This window comes from Camelus dromedarius, chromosome 4, assembly GCF_036321535.1.
Source record: "Camelus dromedarius isolate mCamDro1 chromosome 4, mCamDro1.pat, whole genome shotgun sequence".
In the NCBI taxonomy this organism is placed as follows: Eukaryota; Metazoa; Chordata; class Mammalia; order Artiodactyla; family Camelidae; genus Camelus; species Camelus dromedarius.
In genome coordinates, this window is record NC_087439.1 from 72,854,208 (window position 1) to 72,874,357 (window position 20,150).

General features: G+C 38.0%; 1 protein-coding gene across 2 annotated transcripts in view; it reads left to right on the forward strand.

Annotated features, from left to right (window-relative positions):
* SATB2 (SATB homeobox 2) overlaps positions 1-20,150 on the forward strand; it is a 177,283-nt gene that overhangs the window by 73,315 nt on the left and 83,818 nt on the right. For both annotated transcript variants that reach the window (XM_031452061.2, XM_064485121.1), the window contains exon 7: positions 10,470-10,572. In XM_031452061.2, the coding sequence (XP_031307921.1) occupies positions 10,470-10,572 (103 nt within the window). The remainder of the gene's footprint in view (positions 1-10,469; positions 10,573-20,150) is intronic.

Genomic DNA, 20,150 nt, shown 5'->3' on the forward strand with positions numbered 1-20,150 from the left:
TCAAGACATGGTATTGTTGGTGTGAACTGGATGTTTCTTATGTGTGTCTTCGAGAGTGTTTGGAATGTAGATCCTCTGAGGGGAGGCAGAGCCTACTGTTAATATTTTTGCTTCCAAGAAATCAAGAAGTCATGCACCTGAGTGGTAGGGAGTAGACAGCAAGACACACTAGTATTTCTTGCCTATCAGTTATAACTCTGCTCTTGTGCTTACCACTTTCACACAGGCCATTTCAGTGCCTACCTGTAGGTGTGTACCTGGGGGCTAAAACTTGTTGCTAGAATTTTGATTTGCTTATGAAGTTCTAAAAATAAGTATTTTGAGTTCTTTTGATGATATATGGGGACTGGATAAAGAACAATTTAGGAAAAATTCAATTTGTCTTAAATGTTACAATTAGTCACAATTAATTTTCTCTTGGATTCACATGGAAGTCAAAATGGGCTTTGCCTGGAAGTGGACGAGTCCTAACTTCACGTCACCAAATCAGAATTTTGTCCAGGGCTTTTGAGGTCTGTGGGAACTTGGTCAGAATTGATCTATCACGATTACTAGGGTTGGTTATGACTATCAGACGTGACCTAGAGAGACATCCTAGCAGAAAGAACCCACATTAGGAGCTGAGAGCCCTGAGCTCTGCTCTCAGTCCCTTCATGTGGGATGTGTGGCCCTGGGCAAGCCCATCCCCTCTCAGAGCCTCTTTAAACTTGTCTGTCAGCCCAGCGCCATTGTATCTACATATTTCACAGAATTTGCAAAGTTGCCTTGAGGTTCAAATGAGAGCATCTTTACCCTTCTGTAAAAGTCCTCTTTGCTTCCCCATTTTCTGTTCTCGTTGCTTGTCCACCTAGTTGCCCGATCTAAAAAGTTTCTTCTCTGTCACTCTCATATTTGGTCCTGTGGACTCTACCACCTCCGTATCTAAAATCTTCCTCTTTTGTGCTGTTGCCTTGTTTAGACTTTCATCACCTCTCTCATGAAATATTTTAAGTCATCCTGCATCATAATCTTTCCCCTGCCACCTGCTTCTCCATCGCTAACATCGTGCCATTTCCTCGTCTCCAAGCCTCCAGTGACTCCTTCTGCTCAGCCTGTAGGAAGTACAGACTGCCTATGGGAACCAGCAAGATGACCCTGTCCATCCTGATTTCCTATCAGTCACCTTCCTCCCTCAAGCTACAACCACTGTGTACTCCAGACACATGGAATTAATTATTTTGAAACATTTGCTGTTGCTTAAACTTCACCACAATATTCCTAATTACAACCTAACTAGTACCCTTTGCATTGCAAGCCTAACAAAGCAACTTCTTGTGTAATTTTTAAAAATCATGTGAAGTATGTATTCTATTCCATATACTTGTGTTTTGGGTACTTTTAAAAATCTGTACAAATCACTGTACCTGTTCAATTATTAACCTTCCCTGTCCATGTGAGACTGGCCCTCAAGGGAGGTGTACCATGTTAATCTCTGGCTTTGGTGGCCCCTGCACACAATGCTGCCGACCTCGGAGCCCTCCAGTTGGACACTAGTCTGCTTTTGCTGTGTGTTTTCTCCTGGCCAGCATGCATTGCTCTCTTCTACTGGATGAAATCTTCCTGCAAATTTCAGCTGGAAAGTTACTGCTGGTGACGAACCCTGACATTCTGGCAAAAGTAGTTGCTTCCCCTGCTCTTAGTAGCCTTTGTTACACATCCCTGTCACAGCACTTGTCACAGCACTTTTCACAGCCTGTTGTGAGTGTTATCTGCCCGTTCTCATCACTTAAGGGACTGCTCACAATAGCAGAGGCCATCTCTTATCTCTTATCCTCAGCATTCAGCACGATGCATATCCTGCATGTAGTTGTTACTCTAATGCAACAGTTCTAAACTTTGGCCCTATTGCCCTTTTGGGCAAGATGTTCTTTGTGGATGGGGGTCTGTCCTCTGTGGGGTGTTTAGCAGCATCCCTGGCCTCTACCCTCTAGATGCTGGTAGCATGCCATCTCCCCATCCTCCCCATGACAACCAGAATGTCTCCAGACATTGCCAAGTGTCCTGTGAGGGGAAGAAAATCATTCTTGGTTGACAAACACTGCTTTAATGTATTTAGTCAATTAAATGTAAAAAAATTTTAGAAAGTGCTATAAAATGTAAAGTTTTATTATTTTTACAGTATTCTTGGCAGCTCTAAAATGTTTTAAACTAGAAACAGTGAGTACAGTTTTGATGGTTGATGCCCAATACATTTTCAGTCAAACCGGAGTTCAGTTCTATTGCTTAGATTTGAGGAGGATTTGATTCAGGCTTTTGGTATGCTGGGTGATTATGGAAAAATCTCACTGGGTTAGTCTTTCTCAGCCAGCATGGACATGTAGTGGGGCAGCGGCCTTAATCATGTGGCTACTACCTTAAACATTCCAGATTATTCATTTACACTGCACGGCTGGATGCATTTCAGTGTGGAGATCAGCTCACTCATCTTGGTGGTGCTTGTCATAGAACAGGTGCATACATTTTTTTTGAAGATCAACCTATGTAGTGTCAAAAAGAATGAATTTTTGTTCTAACAAGGAGAAACTGTAACTAAAAAATGTATTTCACCAGCATTACAGAGTCCCAGTTAAGAGGCAGGTACCTTACAATGGGCTGGGGCACAGTGGTGAGGATGAGAGAGAGAGTTAAGCTTTTGGTCCAGGAAGTAGAGAATGGAGCACCCAATGCTACTCACCTCAAAGGAGAATGGTAGATTGTTGAGCTATTTAAAATAGGTTCAGTTCATGAGTAAAAGATGCCTGTTTTTAAAATAATTCTCCCTTATTACCCTGAAGCCAAACCATATTAGCTATTTCCTCACTCAAGTTTGGCAGTTGCATAAAGGAATGATTCAGTGGCTAGTGTATATTTTCTTGACCAGCCCAGTGGTCTACATTTCAAAAGAGCAGCCTTGAAGGCAGAAGAAAAGAGTGGAAAAGTCCATAAAAGGGCAACAATTGTAGGCTGAGGCGTATGTATTTAAAGGGAGGGAAGTCATGATTTAGCTGTTCTCTGTCTGGCCAGATGCTTGGAAAGTGTAGGTTGTGTTTGTGTGTCTGTGTATTTATTTTTGATTTCACCTTTCAAAATGTGTTTAAGTGCTGACAGCCTCTTCCTTTTCCTCCGATGTCCCCCTGAGTCACCACTCCCTCCTCTTCCCTTAGCCACATAGTCTGTCCCAAGTGTCCTAATTTACCATACCTTAGGCACAGGTCTCTCTTAGTAAATGGTCTTCTCTAACTGTTCTAATTTGAAAACGTTATGAATACATCTTTCTGTGGCTTCCTTACTTTTTACTTTTTACTCGAGGAAGAGTTAAAAGACAAAACCCCAGGTCCTCATGGTTTCACTCTATTAACATAAGAGGAGCTAACAATACCAACCTTGACCACCTCCTTGGTTATTATGATGATCAAATGGAGTGATCATTTGCAAATGCAGGAATTTTCCAATGATCCCGTTTCCCCCTTCCAACATTATCTCTGTGAATGGAGACATGCTAAAAAATTTTTTTGTGTGGTAAAAATACATAACATGAAATTTATCATTTTAACAATTTTTAAGTTTACAGTTTCTGAGTTTACAATTTAGTGGCACTAATTACATTCACAATGTTGTGCAGCCATCACCTCTATCTATTTCCAAAAGTTTTTATCACCCCAAACAGAAAATCTCTAACCATTAAGCAATAATTACCCATTATTCTCTCCCCTAACAGTCCCTGGTAACCTCTATTCTGTTCCCCGTCTCTATGAATTTGCTTATTCTAGATGTCTCATAAGAGAAGAATCAGAATATTTGTCCTTTTGTGCTGGCTTAATTCACTTAGCATTTAGATATGTTTTCAAAGCAGCTCAGTCCCATACCTCTAGTCTAATATTTGAGGGATAACATGACTGATGGAAGTTATTGAACTGTGAAAATGTTACTAGATTTCCAGTATGATGGTGATGTAGAGTTCATACAGTATTTTAAAGACATTACTGTAGGATAGTGATAACTGTCACTCTAAGCAAGTCTTGCCCATTGGGGGATCATTAAAGGACCAACTTAAATGTACAGTATACTAAAATAATCAGACAGTGAAATGAAGCAGCCAGTTGGGTCAATAGGAAAAAAACAAATCAATCATGTGCTCATCTGTAGACAAGTGGCCGATCAGCTACATGGACCAGTTTTGTCTTAACCAGTTGCCAACCATCCATTTCATTTAATCTTAAATTCACATACGTATTGGGGATGTATCGTGTCTTGTGTTAACCAGGTGCCAGCTGTCTGTTTCAGTTGTTTTCATGCAAGGGTATTTTAGTTCATGGCCCAGCCTCAGGGACTCTTGTTGAAGGGGGCTCACAAGCGACAACTTCAAAATAATTCCCGACACAATGACTGTGACAACCATATGAACTGACTGCACGGAGGGGAGAGAGCTGGCATTCGCTGACTCTGCATCTTGTGTCCCAGGCGTTTTACACAGATCATCTCTCTGAATCCTGACAGCCTCTGAGGTGATGTCAATATTCCCCTTTCACAGATGAGGGTGCCCCTGTCTGACCAGCAAGTCGTGTGGCAGCCCCCTAGGGAAGGAGCTCTTGAATTGAGTCTCCCCAGACTCCACAGCCCAGAGGAAATGTTTCTTTCAACCAGAATGGCAAAAGCTTTCAATCCTGGTAGTGCAACTCTGAAATGGGGATGGAAAGGGATAGTAGAAGGCTACCAAGTAAGATTAAATAAATTTTTCATGATAAAGTAATTCCTCCAAATCATTTGTTTTTTCTTTACTGTATTCTTAATTGGAGTATCATAATCTCATGTTCAATATGTTATTTAGTATATCACAGAGCAGAATGAAAAGGCTGAAAACAAGTGAAGAATGCACATATCCTTCATTGCCTGCATCATGCTCTGGCCTCTGTGTTAAAGTGGAAGGGGCAGCCACGAGATGTCGGCTTCCTTCCCTACTTCTTGCTCAGACAGAGCCTGCTCACTGACAGGCCGGGTAACTGTTCACTTTGGTTTTAAAATGTTCTTTCTGCAGCGAGTGTATTGTGTATCTGCAACTTAGCCACTCAGTATAATGTTCCTATTCAAACAAATAAATCTCACTAAGCCAAAGAGAATGTGGTAAAAGATATTCAGTTATTTTATCACTCTTTTTTGGGAGAGGAAAGGGGATGCTCAGATCACTGTCTTTCTAAATATTTTGTACAAATCATCTTAGCCTGTGTGTTTTGCTTTTCCTAAAAAGTTTTAAATAGCTTTTGGGTTCCTTAGCTTTTTCAGACTCTAAACTCCGTAATTAACTCATATAAGATGCCACAACTTTTTGTTTTATATTTTTGTCACCTTGTTTCTTGCTCTTTCTAAAGAATTGGTTGCAGCACCCACTTTGAACTTGTACTAGCTGATGGCGGTGGTGGTGAATATTTCCTTACTTTCGTTAATTAGTTTCCCTTCTTAACAGACCCATAAATAGTGTGGCCCCATGGTAGTGTCTCTTTGTGGTGCTTCCTGCTGCAGTTAGACAAGATGCTTCTTTGTTCTGAGCTTCTGGGCCCTCAGTTTGAAAAACTGTACCACACTTATAATCACAGGTGATATCTCTCCTTTGAGCTAGTAAAAAACAAACATGTGAGTTTAACATTTGTCTCAGGAAGCTAAAAGAAAACTTACTTTTCTTAGCTGTAATTTCTATTTAGCTAAAATAAGTGTTAATAACAATACCATGATACTCTCTTACAGTTGGCTTAGAGCAAATTCAAATCAGCTAGTAAACCTCGGAGTAACTAATTCTGATATATTTTGAGTCCTCAAATACCTTATTTTAATAAAAAAAAATACATTCCAATATAAATGGCAAATGTGTCAGAGTGACTGCAGATGAGGAAACTTAGATTTTTATCCCCCACCTGCAATCTTCATATTTAAAATTTCATGATTAATTACAAAGGAGTCTGAAACTGGCAAAAAGTTTTTGGTAGTTAGGAAGACATGTTAAACCTTCCTGTTTATCTTAGTACATAATATTTTTCATAAAATCACTTTGTCTACAGTCACTGTCCAGGTGGTGTTTACGGCTGTGACTTAGCGTCTGAGGGGGCTGCCTTGGTTGCCCATCGCACACATGTCTTCCCCCTTTCATTCTCACAACCCACCACCATGTGAAATGGAGCATGCTCGGTAAATGCAGTCACTTAAATTATATTAGTCTGTTTAATTATAATATTAGTATATTAGTGTTTAATAAAACATACTTTAAGTGTTAAAAATAACAATACACATCTCTTTTGGGTTATTTGTATCAGTATTGCTTTATATTAACATGGCTACATGAAAGTTGGTTGTATTCTGAATAGAAAAAGTGACTCAGATCTCGTTCATTTATCAAAAAGATATGGGCATTCTAAAAAGTCCAGTTGTACAGCTGCTCTAGAATGACTGGAAAACATGAAAGAGCAATGAGACTACAAAATTATACACATAGTTTTAAAAGCAGCAAATGGAAATTAGGTATTTTTTTGGCAAGGTCATAGGTGGGAGAGATTTTTAATCATTACTCATCCCATTTTGTAGCAACTGTGTCTCATCGGATCTAAGGTTCTCTTGATTGTAAGGTGCATCTCAATTTCAGTGACATTAAAATATGGTCATCCCTTGGTATCCAAAGGAGACTGATTCCAGGACCCCCGTAGATACCAAAATCGTCAGATGCTCAAGTCCTTTGTATAAAATGATGGAGTATTTGCATATAACCTATACATATGCTTTAAGTTCTCTCTAGATAAGAACTATGTAAATAGATGCTGGAGTCTCTGCAGCAAATTCAAGTTTTCCTTTGGAGCGCTCCAGAATTTTTTTTTTCTGAGTATTTTCAATTCACAGTTTGAATCTATGGATGTGGAACAAGTGGATACAGGGGGTAGGGGGTAGGGTTTGGGTGGGGGAGGTGGTGGGAACAATTGTATTTAAAAAATGTGGCCTCAAATGGGTGAAATGTAAATATAGATTCTCTGTGCCCCAGGGCCTCTGGAGAACATTATTTCTTGTAGAGTAAAAGTCAGCATCTGCTGGCACTGTGTTAGCCCCTTTCAGTTTTGTTTGGCATGAATTAAGCTTTGATATTTTAAAAATAAATTGATACTAACATTAAGATGATCTTGTAGAATGTGTCCAGAGTAGTCCAGTGAGGTCTAGTGATTTAGACTCAGTCTGTGGGAATAAAGCAGTCTAATTTAGAGATAGAGAGAATTCGTATTTGAAACTGGAATAATAAGACATAACATGACCTTTCATCTAAAGTATTCCCAAGATGTACCTCTTCTGTTTTTAAAGCTCTCAAGTTAAATTATAAAAATTTGTATCAGTAAAGCTATTTTGAGGGTCAACTAAGTATAAAGACTTGCAGGGAATTAACATGAATAAAAGGTGTCACAGATTCAAAGAGACCTTTCTGGTGACTAAAGATGCTCATTTTTAAAGAAACTATCTTATTCGCTACCCAGTTTCTTTGCTCAGTTTATAGCTTAAACCTGTTTAGTTTTTGTTCTGTGGTTAGTGAGGTAAAAAGTCATTTATAATAATATGCGGAAGAGAACAAATCTGATTGAGTCTCTGCGTAGCCAACTCCTCCTTTTTCCCCCTATCTTTTTTATTATTTTTATTTTATGTAAGTTTCAGATGAACAACATTACTATTCAACATCTGTGTACCCTACAAAGTGACCACCATGACGAGTATAGTTACCATCCAACACCATACAGTTGACTCCCTTCACTCATTTCATCTGACCCACAACCCTCTTCCCCTCTGGCAACCACTAATCTGATCTCTGTATCTGTGAGTTTGTTTTCATTTTCTTTTGTTTGTTTTGGGTATTTTTTTTTAGATTCCACATATGAGTGAAATCATATAGCATTTGTCCTTCTCTGATTCATTTCACTTAGCATAACAGCCTCAAAATCCATCCCAGTTGTGGCAAATGGCTGCATTTAATTATTTTTATGGCTGAGTAGTATTCCACTGTGTATATTTACCACATCTACCAACTCCTATTTTTCAAATCAGTATGAACCTGACTCTAGTATAAGATCATCTGGTGATGGAGCCAATAGAAGCCCAGATATTCATTTCCTTGCCACATAGATGGACACTGGCCACTAACACAATGTTAGTGTTAATGAAGATGTATCTGAAACAAAGACAGAATAGGGAGTCCACCGAGTGAGGGAAATGTGGATTATCTGGGGCTAGAGTGATATGGGTTTGTTCCTTGTCTTATGGATCAGGAAGAGTTGAGGGACAGCTCCAGGCAGTACTTGAAACACTTTCCATTTTAATCTGCTTTCTAGACCACTTTGCAATAGAAGGTGTAGCTCTGACTCCTGCCATGGCTATATATTCTGTGTCTTTCCAGAGGCTAACATTCATACAAACAGCAGAGAGAGATGACAAGTACATTTGTAATTATTCACGTACACCAGAGTGGCGGATGCATCTGTTATTAGGCTGCTTTCATGTTAAATTTTTCATTATTATGACATTTCAGTTTGGCATTTTAAATTTTCATCTTTGTCCCTTTTCATCTGTTACATTTTAGTGACTCAGATATCCCACATCAGAACTGTGTTAGATATGAGGGAGATAAAAAAAAAAAACCAAACAGACATAATCACTGTCCTCAAGGGTCTCACAGACTGGGACAGAGAGAAAAGCTCAGCCCTGAGACAGAAGGAACTAGCCCAGCGAGCCAAGAGCCTTCTTTACTCCTCTGTTAACAGATAAAGCAGAACCTGCCTCAGGAAGCTTAGGGTTCCATGGATCCTCCCAGGCAGCAGGCAAGACTCTGAAAGTTCTGTGATACACTCAGGTGATACAGGTTCTTTGTGTTTCCGGGCTATGTTCAGATCCTCAGATTAAAATAGCTCTCCTTACTGTCTCCCCTTAGAGAACAGAATTTTCATTTAGAGAGCAGCAACTGGAGGGAGGAGAGCCACCTGCTATGCAGAAAGGGCCAAAGAGGTTTCTGTGAATTGAATTAGTACCCCCTCCCTCAACAGTACTGCGTAGTGACTTAAAAAGAGAGTCTGTGGGCTCACAGAGGGACCTGTCTTAAATGTGAGTCTACGCAGGACTGTCTGACTGCGTTTGAACCTCCTGGTAAATAACTTGCCAATACCTTTGATTTATTGTTATCCTTTTTATCTTGACTACTTTGTCGAAATGCCATTAGAAGTTCTAAGATTTCGCTCAACTGTTCCATATCTGGGGATTCCTTTTTTAAGAAAGATGAGATTTCCAGGCAGGATAAAAAAACCTTATGTTGGTCATCTGGAGCCTTTGACTTGTTTATGTCCATTTGTTTTTAGACAGAATTTGCAGAAAGACAACCTATGTATAAAACATACACATGTCCTAGCCCAGTCATTCAGGTGTAAGTCAACATCTGCCACGAATGTTGGTCCACACGTGCCGTATTGACTGAAAACATATCTCTGTATGAAATTTAATTTAAGTTGTGCAGTTATAATTGTTAATCTTTCTGTGTTAAGTCAGGCTATGCTCCCCTTCTCTTTCCTTTTAACTGCAATTATAAACAAATCAGCTAAGGGAGTTGAGCTCAGGCAAGAGAGGAGGATGGAGAGCAGGAAGTAGTCAGGTACATAAGCACTCATGAAGTTTTAGCATTGATTCATTTTTGGTTGAAACCCAGTACAAGTGTTATGTTTAGTTTCCCCTGCTCTAAAATAGCACTGTTAATTTTTTTTTCATTTGGTGAATTTTCACACAAGTGCTAATCACACGTTTCTATAAATTATATTAATTTAACTTATTTCCCTAAATGTTGTTCTGCAGTGTGTAGCACGGATGTTCTCAGATTCTTGGCTGTGTAAGCTTGTTGCAGTTGGAAGCGGAACAGAAACATCTGAAAGGCATTATTTGGATAACAGATGCATGAGCATCTGATCTCACCTTTTGCTCTGGTTCCTAAATCACAATTGTTCTTTCCCTTCGCATTCAGTCTGTATGCCCGGCTCCCTCCATTCTTTTTTTTTTTTTTTTAATCTTTTTTTTTTTAATTTTTTTTTTATTTATGAGGAGAGGTAATTAGGTTTACTTATTTATTTATTTAATGGAGGTACTTACTGGGAATTGAACCCAGGACCTCATGCATGCTAGGCATGCACGCTACCACCGAGCTATACCCTCCCCACCCGGCTCCCTCCATTCTTGACATTGCCCGAGGGTTGTTTTTTTTTGGAGAAAGCATTGTCATCACACAAGTATCAGTTAAAAGACTAGTAAACTTCGGTAATTGTTATTTAATAGTTTGCAGGAGGGTGACTACTTCAAATTTAAAAGACAGAGGAGATTGGTGTGGATTATAATGTGCCTTTTCTTGCCCCTAAAAAGGAATACTCATATTTATGAAAAATAACTTTTTTTTTCTTTTACAGAGTATGATTTCATCCATTGTAAATAGCACATATTATGCCAACGTGTCAGCAACCAAGTGCCAGGAGTTTGGGAGATGGTATAAGAAGTACAAGAAGATTAAAGGTAAAGCGACTTTTAATTTTGAAGCCTATTTTCAGTTCCTTAGGCCAATGAGTTGTTGATTCTTGGAAATGTATACTAATTTAGATATAATTTTTCATAAAGTTTTTGTATAATTTTTTATAAAGATAGGATTCTTTTTTAATTGGAGTTTAGCTGATTTATGTATTAGTTTCAGGTGTACATCAAAGTGACTCAGTTATACACATATACTTTTTTTAGATTATTTACCATTGCAGGCTGTTATAAGATATTAATATAGTTCCCTGTGCTATAGAGTAAATTCTTGTTGCTTATCTATTTTATATATAGTGGTGTGTGTCTGTTAATTCCAGACTCCTAATTTATCTCCTCCCCTCTTTCTCCTTTGGTAACCATGTTTGTTTTCTGTCTGTGAGTTCTGTTTTGCAAAGAAATTCATTTATTTTATTTTTTTAGATTCCACATATAAATGATATCATATAGTATTTGTCTTTCTTTGTTCAACTTATTTCACTCAGTATGATAATCTCTAGGTTTATTCATGTTGCTGCAAATGGCAGTATTTCATTCGTTTTATGGCTGAGTAATATTCATATATATATATATATATATATATATATATATATATATATAGGCCCCCTTAAAACTAAGACATTATTAGAACCAAAGTAAAATTCTTAGCATAATGTGTGAAGTTTATAGTTTTCACAAGAGTTGTTTGTGAAGGCTAGGATCTTTAAAGATATTTTAAAGTGGTATATTTCAGAGAGGCATATCTATTTAAAAAGCTCAATCAATAAATCATTGTCCTTAATTTATTAATGAATATTTAAAGGCAGTCATTCTAGGTTAAATCAGCACTTTACGTGCCAATTAACAAATTGAAATGACTATGTGGTATCGGGACATCTCTGGTCAGAAATGGATTCTTGTGTTTATTTGGAGACAGTTCCAGAGCAGTGGTTAAAGCAGAGGGACTCTGCAGTCAGGCCGCCTTGCATTCAAATCTTGGTCTTCCATTTGCTAGCTGTGTGAGCTTGAACAAATTATTTAACTTCATTAAGACTCAGTCTTCTCATCTGAAAATTGGAAGCAATAAGAGTAAGTCACTGGTAGCTGTGAGGACTAAATGCATTAATACTGGCACGAAGTAGTCTCTTAGTTAACAATGGCTATACTACTGTAGCAATAATTAACAGTAGTAGTTCTGCTAGCAGTGCTACATTATATACGAAATTATATTGGTCCTAAATGTATAATTCTCTTCCGTAATAAATGGCATACTATGTAGGCCATCCAGCCCTTTAAATATATCAGTGATATTTTGCCTTTGCAAATTTGCCAGTGTTGGAGAAATTCTGCTGTTGCCACCCCAATTCAAATGCTATTCAATTCAGATGCTACCAGCCCCTGAGGGGATTTGGGGAATTTTTTGTAACGTAACAGGATGTTTGAGGATCCTCCGAAGTCCATATTTTGCATGATTATGACATCATCCATCATGTTTTATTATAGGTATTTAGAGCCTTGCCAATAGTTCACTGCCCCGTCTGAGAGGGTTAAATGACAATTTATGGTGGGCAGGTAAAAGTAAAGGATGAATTTATTTGTTTTGCTGCCTGCCGGTTTCCTCTAGGGAGACAGAGTGTCTAAGTAATGCCTCTTGGCTGTTGAATATTTGAGAGTTGGTTTACGAGGTTACCTATTGAGGAAATGAGCTTTATATGCATTGGTGGCACATTTCTGGTTACAAAGGAATGAAGACATTTTATGCTAAATAGATAATTTATAAGGAAAGTCAAGGTGTTGAACTACCCAAAAGAAATTAAGTTTACTGAAAACTGAATTAAGATCCATTTCTTTTCAGCATATTCTAAAATTCTTAGGACCTCCAGTTTCTGGTTTGGATATTTGCTTTAGGATGTTACTAATATTAACTCTTGTACAGGATAAGATGGATAACTCCTTCTCACTATAAGATATGATCGTGTGATTCAGAAGTGTTTCTTTTCTGTGAGTGTTGTCTCCAAGTTTTTCTTTTAAGATTAGATTGTTAAAGTGCTTGACTAGTATCCTCTTCGGCTAAAATCAAAAGAATTTCACAGCTTCAAGGTCATCTGTTAGATCCTATTTACTTGGTGTTGTAAGAGTAAGGAAGAGAGAGTCCTTTTATAATAGGCTGGAGTATAATTCCAGATTCAGAAAAACTGGAAACCCTTCACTATTGTGTTTTCAGAATTGCCACTACAGGATGTGTGTGTGTGTGTGTGTGTGTGTGTGTGTGTGTGTGTGTGTGTGTGTGTGTGTGTATCTGTTCACACACACATTAGCACTTATGTCTTCTACTTTTCTCCTTTCTTTCTTAGAGATTCAGTTCTCCAAGCTCTATTTTTTTCTTCAAGATAGTAAATGCACAGTTAAATCTTTAAGTGCCATAAAAGCAGACTGAGACCTTGATTTCAATCAAGGAGGTCAAGGATCCCCACCTGAAGAGGCTGCCAGACACTGTGCACACATACTGTTCAAAGAGATGGAGCTAGTCATTGCTGCTGGAAAGTGTGTGTGTGCATGTGTGTGTGTGTGTCAGTCGGAGGAGAAAAGGGAAGGTTAAGGTATGTGTGAAGTAAACACAAGCTGCCGTAAAACAGTTCAAATGGTGTTGATTCATCAGCCAAGGGAGTGGGAGGAAAAACAAAGAATTCTTGACAGGTATAGTGGTGTACAGAAAATAAACACCCCAGAGAAGTGCGTTTTATTAACTTTCGACCTCAGAGAAAAGGAAATGTTGGACCGATACAGGCACGTTTCATATGATAGAAACTTTATGCTATGAATAGATGTCGCTGTGGGAGTACGTATCTAGTAGAATCCATTTCTCATGAGAAAGCAGTGATTTTTGTTTGCAGAATTTCTATTTGTGTCCATCCATTTTCAAAATGAAAAAAAGAAGTAATGGATTTCAAATCTGGAAATGAGGAGTAGCAAAGCAGGAATCCTACCTAAGGGCTCTTCCTGAGAGCTGGGGAGCCAGTTCTGTGTCCTTTCCTGCCTCCTCACTCCCCACCTTGTTTCCATTCTGAAGTTACCAATTTATACGTATCATTGCTGATACTCAGTGTAGAAGAAATCTCAAGCTGACTTAGTGATGTTCCAAACTAAATTCTGGCTACATTGTTAAATATGTTTCTTATTATCTCCTAATGTCTGTTTTAATAAAACAGTGGGAACTAAATGGTTGCTTCTTAATCAAAACCATGATTTCCTAAACATAAGCTATGTGATTCTGTTACAAATTGCCACATATAGATCTCCTAGGTCAATTTTTTTTCTCTTTTCATAGAAATAAATAAACAGTAAAATAATTATATACTCTGAAAGATCAAAGTAAATATGACTAAAACCTGGCAAAAATAAAAGTCTACTGGAAGGATTAAAAAAAAAAGATCAGATTGCAAATTCTATAGTTAATGCTTAAACAAATATGAGAAAAATGAATAATCAATAATTTGATATCATTAGAAACAGATGGAAAAACTATATACAAATGGAATTGTCTAAGTTTTGAAGTAAACATTTTAATGTGCATTTTTTGAATTTGTTGCTATTATAGCTAAACTATTTATACTTTATTCTTTAAAAGTCCTACGTTGGTTTGGCTTAGCATGTTAACTTTATTTTCCCCAATGATCACAGCAAAGCACATTCTGTTTACCTTTTTTCTTTAATTTCAAAGACAATCATAGTTGACATAGACATATTTAAGTTAACATTAGTGTTAATTCAGGATAGATGGGGAGACAGCTTGTATACTCTGGTTTTAAAGTCCAGAACCATGAACCTGCTTCCCAGCAGTTTTTGATATTGAAGAAAATGAAGTGGTTGGATGGGGTAGTTGGCTGGTTTAGATGGCATTTTTTTAATCGCTGTTTCTCTCATACTATAATTGTGTCTGGCCTAAATTTTACAATGTAGAGCTCATAAACTCCCAGATTTAAGAAGAAAATGTACATTTTGTGGAAAAGCAAAAAACCCAAAAAAGACCAATATTAATAGTTGTTTAATATGTAGGAGTTTTTGTGTTAGACAAAAGGATAATCCACAGGAACCTAGAAATGTACAAGTTATTACAGAATTACTTGCAAGAATTTGGAGGATTATGTGGGATATTTACCCGTCAATTTTTCTTTCATAAGTTCTACACATTTTAATGAAACACTTATTTTTTTAACCTAACTCTTCTTTTGTGTTAAGTCTATTTAGACATAAACTTGCCCCATTATTTTTATGAAACTAAGTGCAATTATGTGCAACACTATTAGAAATTGTACTATTACACAATCTACTTTTGTAGGAGATCTTATAAGAATAAGAAAGTACCATAAAAAAGAAGGGCTCGTATATTTTAAATGTTTCTTAATTAAAAACTAATAAGTAAAAGCAAATAATTTTACATTTAAACTGTTTTTCATTTGGCACCAAAAGCAAAATGAACTGTCGCCTTTGGTCAGGTCAGTCTCAAGCATTTAATATGTCACAAGAATTAAGGGGTCAGTGAAAGTTCACAAAAATCTAGTGGATGTCACAAAATTATTTGTGTCGTAAAATAATACCACTAGGGTGAATCGACCTAACCAAACCCCATATTTTGGCCAGAAAGCAAAATTATCTTCATCACTTTCCTTTTCTCAATCATTGCTCGAGCCCCCTGATTGCTAGTTGTCTTAATTTTATTTGTTTATTTGAGCTTATTTTGCAAAATATTAAAAAGCTGGGAGAAATGAGGATTTTAAAAACCAGTGTTACTTCCCCAAGCCTGGTTTGTTCTAGTAATCAGTACTTTATCTGACCCTGTCTGATCTAGTCTTGCAAGATCAAACGTCCAGGCCAGCAAGCAGACAGTAAACAAAGCCTGTGAAAGGGTTTCAGTAAACACAAAGATTAGATGTTGAATGAAAATTAAACTCCTTGAACTAGTCCTCTGTACTAAAGTGGTTAAGTGGGTTGTGATTAAAAGAAATAAGTAATTATGATCATTATAGCTGAAATGATATAATGTTACCACATTTAAAGCACCTCTTGTACCCAAAAATGATTGTGTCATTTACAAAGTGGTGCCTCGAAGTTGAATAGAGAAATCAGTGTCCCCTGACCTGGTTCCATAAGGCGGCCCTTGCTTAGCCTTGGTGGTCAGGACAATGCCTTTAATCAACTGCCCTTACTCTGCCCCTGCTGTTGTTTAGCTCTGATGAGGTAAAAGTAACTTAACTTATGTCTCCTGAATTCTTCCAAGTCACGAAAGAAATTTGCTTTCAGCTTTGGATCAAAATGAAGGTGTTTGGCAAGGAAGTTTGTCTGCCCTCTGCCTGTATTGTACCTTGCTTTGACAACATCAAATCCTTGAATTTTATGTAAATATTAGATTCATGGAAATAGAAACATCATTTCCACAACCAAGCACTTTCCATCTTACTGGTTTTCCAACATTTGAAAGAGCCTTGTACATTTACAGTGATGTACATTTATCAATCGATCCCCTTACGCTACCTGGCCTTCTGATCAGAAGCTTATTGGTAGTGTCAGCAAGTGAAGACTGGTGAGTGAGGAATGCCTTGGACCCTAAGCTCAGGTGTGGACTCAGTCCTTACTCGGATCTTGAGAAGCTCATTCTAGCTGTTCTGGTAGCTGATTCATTAGCTTGAATGTGTTTATTCCTAAATGTTTACAGAATTAAAAACAATCATTTGTCAACAATGTGGTTTGTAGATTAAAAGAAACAAACTTGCAGTCTTCTCATTTATACTCTTTATAAGCCGTTTTAAATATATGTTTTTTAAAAAAGGATGGAAAAGAAAAAAGGATCTGCTCTTCGGACTCCTTCCTTTCTTTCCCCACCCATCCACCCATCCATCCATCCATCCATCCATCCATCTGTCCACCCACCCACCCATCCATCCATCCGTCCACCCATCCATCCATCCATCTACCCATCCATCCATCCATCCACCCACCCACCCACCCACCCATCCATCCATCCATCCATCCATCCATCCATTATATGTAATTACTATTTGAAAGAAGTATAAGACACAGCTTCTGGTTTCAAAAAGCCTATATTCTCTATGAAATAACTAATAATATAACATAATTTTATTATCATTCAAAAATTAAGTTGAACATCTACTGTGTATACCTGGCAAGATTTTAAGTAGGGATCATTACACAGTCCCTCCTTGTAAGAAGGTTACAGGCACAATTAAGTGAATAATTTTAATTAAATGAATGTTTAGTGAGTGTCTCTACTACAGGATAGTCAGTGCTAGAAGCAGTGAGAGACATTCAGAAACATGTAAGATCTGGTTCCCACCTCTGGTTGTGTGGCCCTCGACCTGGTAGGGAGGTGGCCCTATGAGTATATCTGGCAAATACATAGCAGTGGTATAAACTGTTGCAGTGGAAAGGTCCATAAATTCTACCTGCTGGGTGTCAGGTTTGGTGTAGATGGGGGTTAATTTGAATAGAAGTAGCACATGAGTTATATCTTAAGGACAAATAGAGTTTTCTAAATAGCAAAAGGAAAAGAAAGAATGTTTCAGGCAACTTGCAAGTTCATGAGTATAGATGCAGAGGTTCAGAAGCAGGATGTGTTTAGGAAATTTTGGGTGGTTGTTCAGTATGTCTAGAATGACTGTGTGTTTACCACGATACTATAATATAACATGCCCAGAAGGGCCAAGATTTTTCATTGGTAAAAAGGAAAAGATAGAGCATGGCTGGGTGTGGGGTTGATGGTTACATCAAATATTGGTGAATGAGCAGGAATGTTTGGGACCCGACCGTGGAGATCATTTGTGTTATAATGACAAAAAATAAGGTTGGGAAGGTAGGGATCACACCTTAGGGAACTCTGAAAGCCAGTTGAGACATTTTGAAAATCATTGAAGGCTTTTCAGCAAGGGAGTGAAATAATGAAAATGGTGTTTGGTTTTTTTTAAACATCCCCTAGAAGCCATGTAAAACTACAGATGGATGTGAATGTGTTTATGACAGGAGAGGAGACAAGTGGGAGGGAGAAGGGGGATGTGTGTACACCCTGGAGGATGCAGGTAAGATCGAGTCTATTGCAGTGATATGTGGAAGGGAAGATGGTGAGGGAGGTGAGGCCTCGGCTTTGGTGGCAGGAATGAGAAAGAGAGAAATGATTAATGCGATATGTGTGTGGGAGGAGAAAGGAAAATCAAAGCAGAATCCAAGATTCTGAGCTTAAGTGACTCTTGATGGTTTTGACAGAAATAGGACAATATAAACTGAGAGGAATTTGCAGATGCTTCAGTGAGAGTTGGTGAACTGGGTAGAGATATCCACCAGGCCATTCAAGATGCGGAGCCAGCTGACCAAAAGACGGGACTGAAGAATAGATTGTGGAGCCAATTTTTTGGACGAAATAGTTAAAATGCTACTAAAGGAGGAGTCTCTGAAGGAGAGAGTGAGAACAGGAGGGGGCTGAAAGCTTTGAGAGGTAAGAGGGATATAGGTAAGACGACATGATTAGGTAGAAAGTGAGGTTTCATGGAAGCCAAAGGAACATGGGTTATCAGTGGAGAAATGTTATCAGGGGTGACAGGAGGAGAAGAGGTGACTGGAGGCTCTTAGCTTTGGCTAAAAGGGACCATAATGACTTGGAGGAATGAATGGAGGAATGATTGGAGGAAGCTATTTCCCTTTAGCGTGACAACTATGTCCATCTGAGATGGAAAGTGGCAAGGAAATGGGGGTAGCAGATACTGACTTAGGAGGAAAGGCTAGAAAAACCGCTGGCTGCAGCATTAAGTTTAAGTCTAACACATACATCCATCCACCTGAAGTCTCTGCAGAGGAAGAGGGGTGATGAACAAGAGTTCACAAACTAGGAAGGGGTGGAACCTGAGGCACAGATGATGCTTTGCCCGTGAAAGAAAGAGAAATAGCTGTGTCTTCTTCAGAACCTGGAGGAAAGGAAGGGAGATGGAAAAGGAGATGGGTTTTGGAGGTGGAGTGAGTGGCAAAGAACGAGGCAACTCATGCCCCATGGTAGGGGTGGGCTGGGATGTCGTGATTATCTAGCAGTGAAGGAGAGAGTGGTTGGGATGGGGCTTGGTGAAGAAACCCCCTAAAGTGGGTTCTGGACCAACTATGTTTGGGAACCAGTGAGAAAAGCGGGGAGTTGAGCTCAGGTGACATAGTTAAGGGTTGTGGTTCAGGTCCGTAGTTCTTAGCTGTTTCTAACCATGTGCTTTAGATTTCTCTTAGTTTCAGATTTCCCTTTGTCTTGCCGAAAAACAAAATTAAGAACTCAAAACCAAAGATAGACCCCCGTGGTGCCTGATGAAGAATCTAGAGTTTCAAAATGAGAGCTTTTGTCGGTGGACCAGGGAATTTATTTAAAATCTGGTATGACTGTGGTGACACCCTCTTATTTGAGGGAAATCAGTAGGTTAAAATCAGAGAATTCTCTAGTTCCTTAATCAATTAAATAAAAGCTATTACTGGTTTTTCCTCAGAGGATTTACAAAGTTAAAAGCTGAACAGCCCTTATGTTTGTAAGGTGCTTGAAGCTCTTAAATACCAGTACTATGTAAGTTGCTAGGACTAACATGGTAATTGTCTCTGGTAGACAGTGTTTAACTAGCTGTTTGCCTGACTGGTGTGAGGCTTTCATTTCACCCTTTGCAAGAATTTGAGATTATCTGACCTTGGACTCCTAAACTCCCAAGGAAATAAACATAAATCTAGAATCAGCCGGAGCACAAGTCAAACTAGTTCCACCTTTCAGGCTGTCACCTTTTAAATTGCATATTCCATAGTAATTTTGACTCTTGAATAATCTCCCTACTAGATCAACAATTCCTTGAAAGAGCTTCTGTGGGACTTGTCTATTTTGTGCCCTCCTTCATCCACTTTAGGGCCCTATGAACAAAGGACTTCAAATATTGTAGATACTTAGTAAATGTTAATAAAATTGAATTTAATATACATGAACTTATTTGAACATATGTACTTAGAACAGTTTTATTTTTGCTCATATTATATTGTGACTAATCTTATCTGCTATTGGATGTCTCAACTGAGAGAAAAAAGAAAATCTTTGCTTGTTTAATTCATATTACAAATGTCCTTAGCAAATTTAGTAATCGGTTAAAATTATTCTGTTAATTAGTTATTGAACTAAAGATTTAGCAATTGTTAGTCAATTCCACTAAAAGAGACAGTAACAGCTTCCTTAAGTAAAAATTAGAGACCATTTATGTAGCCTAAGAAAAACATCTCTTTGAAGTTTTTCCAGCTAGTTTATTGAGTATTTTCCTTGAAATAATGACCCCAAATATTTAAGTCCTATGAAATCAGAAAGAATGGCCAACGAAAAAGAATGATTTATGAGTGGTTTCCTTGATTCACTTTTCTTTAATAGGTTGAATTAAAGAACTAATACACATAGCATGCTCTTGAACAATAATATTAAGTTTCTGAAATGTGATTTTTTTAATCATGTCTGAATTCACCCCTGAAATTATAGTTTTAGATTAAAACACAGAATAAAAAGTAAGATATTATTAGATATAAGT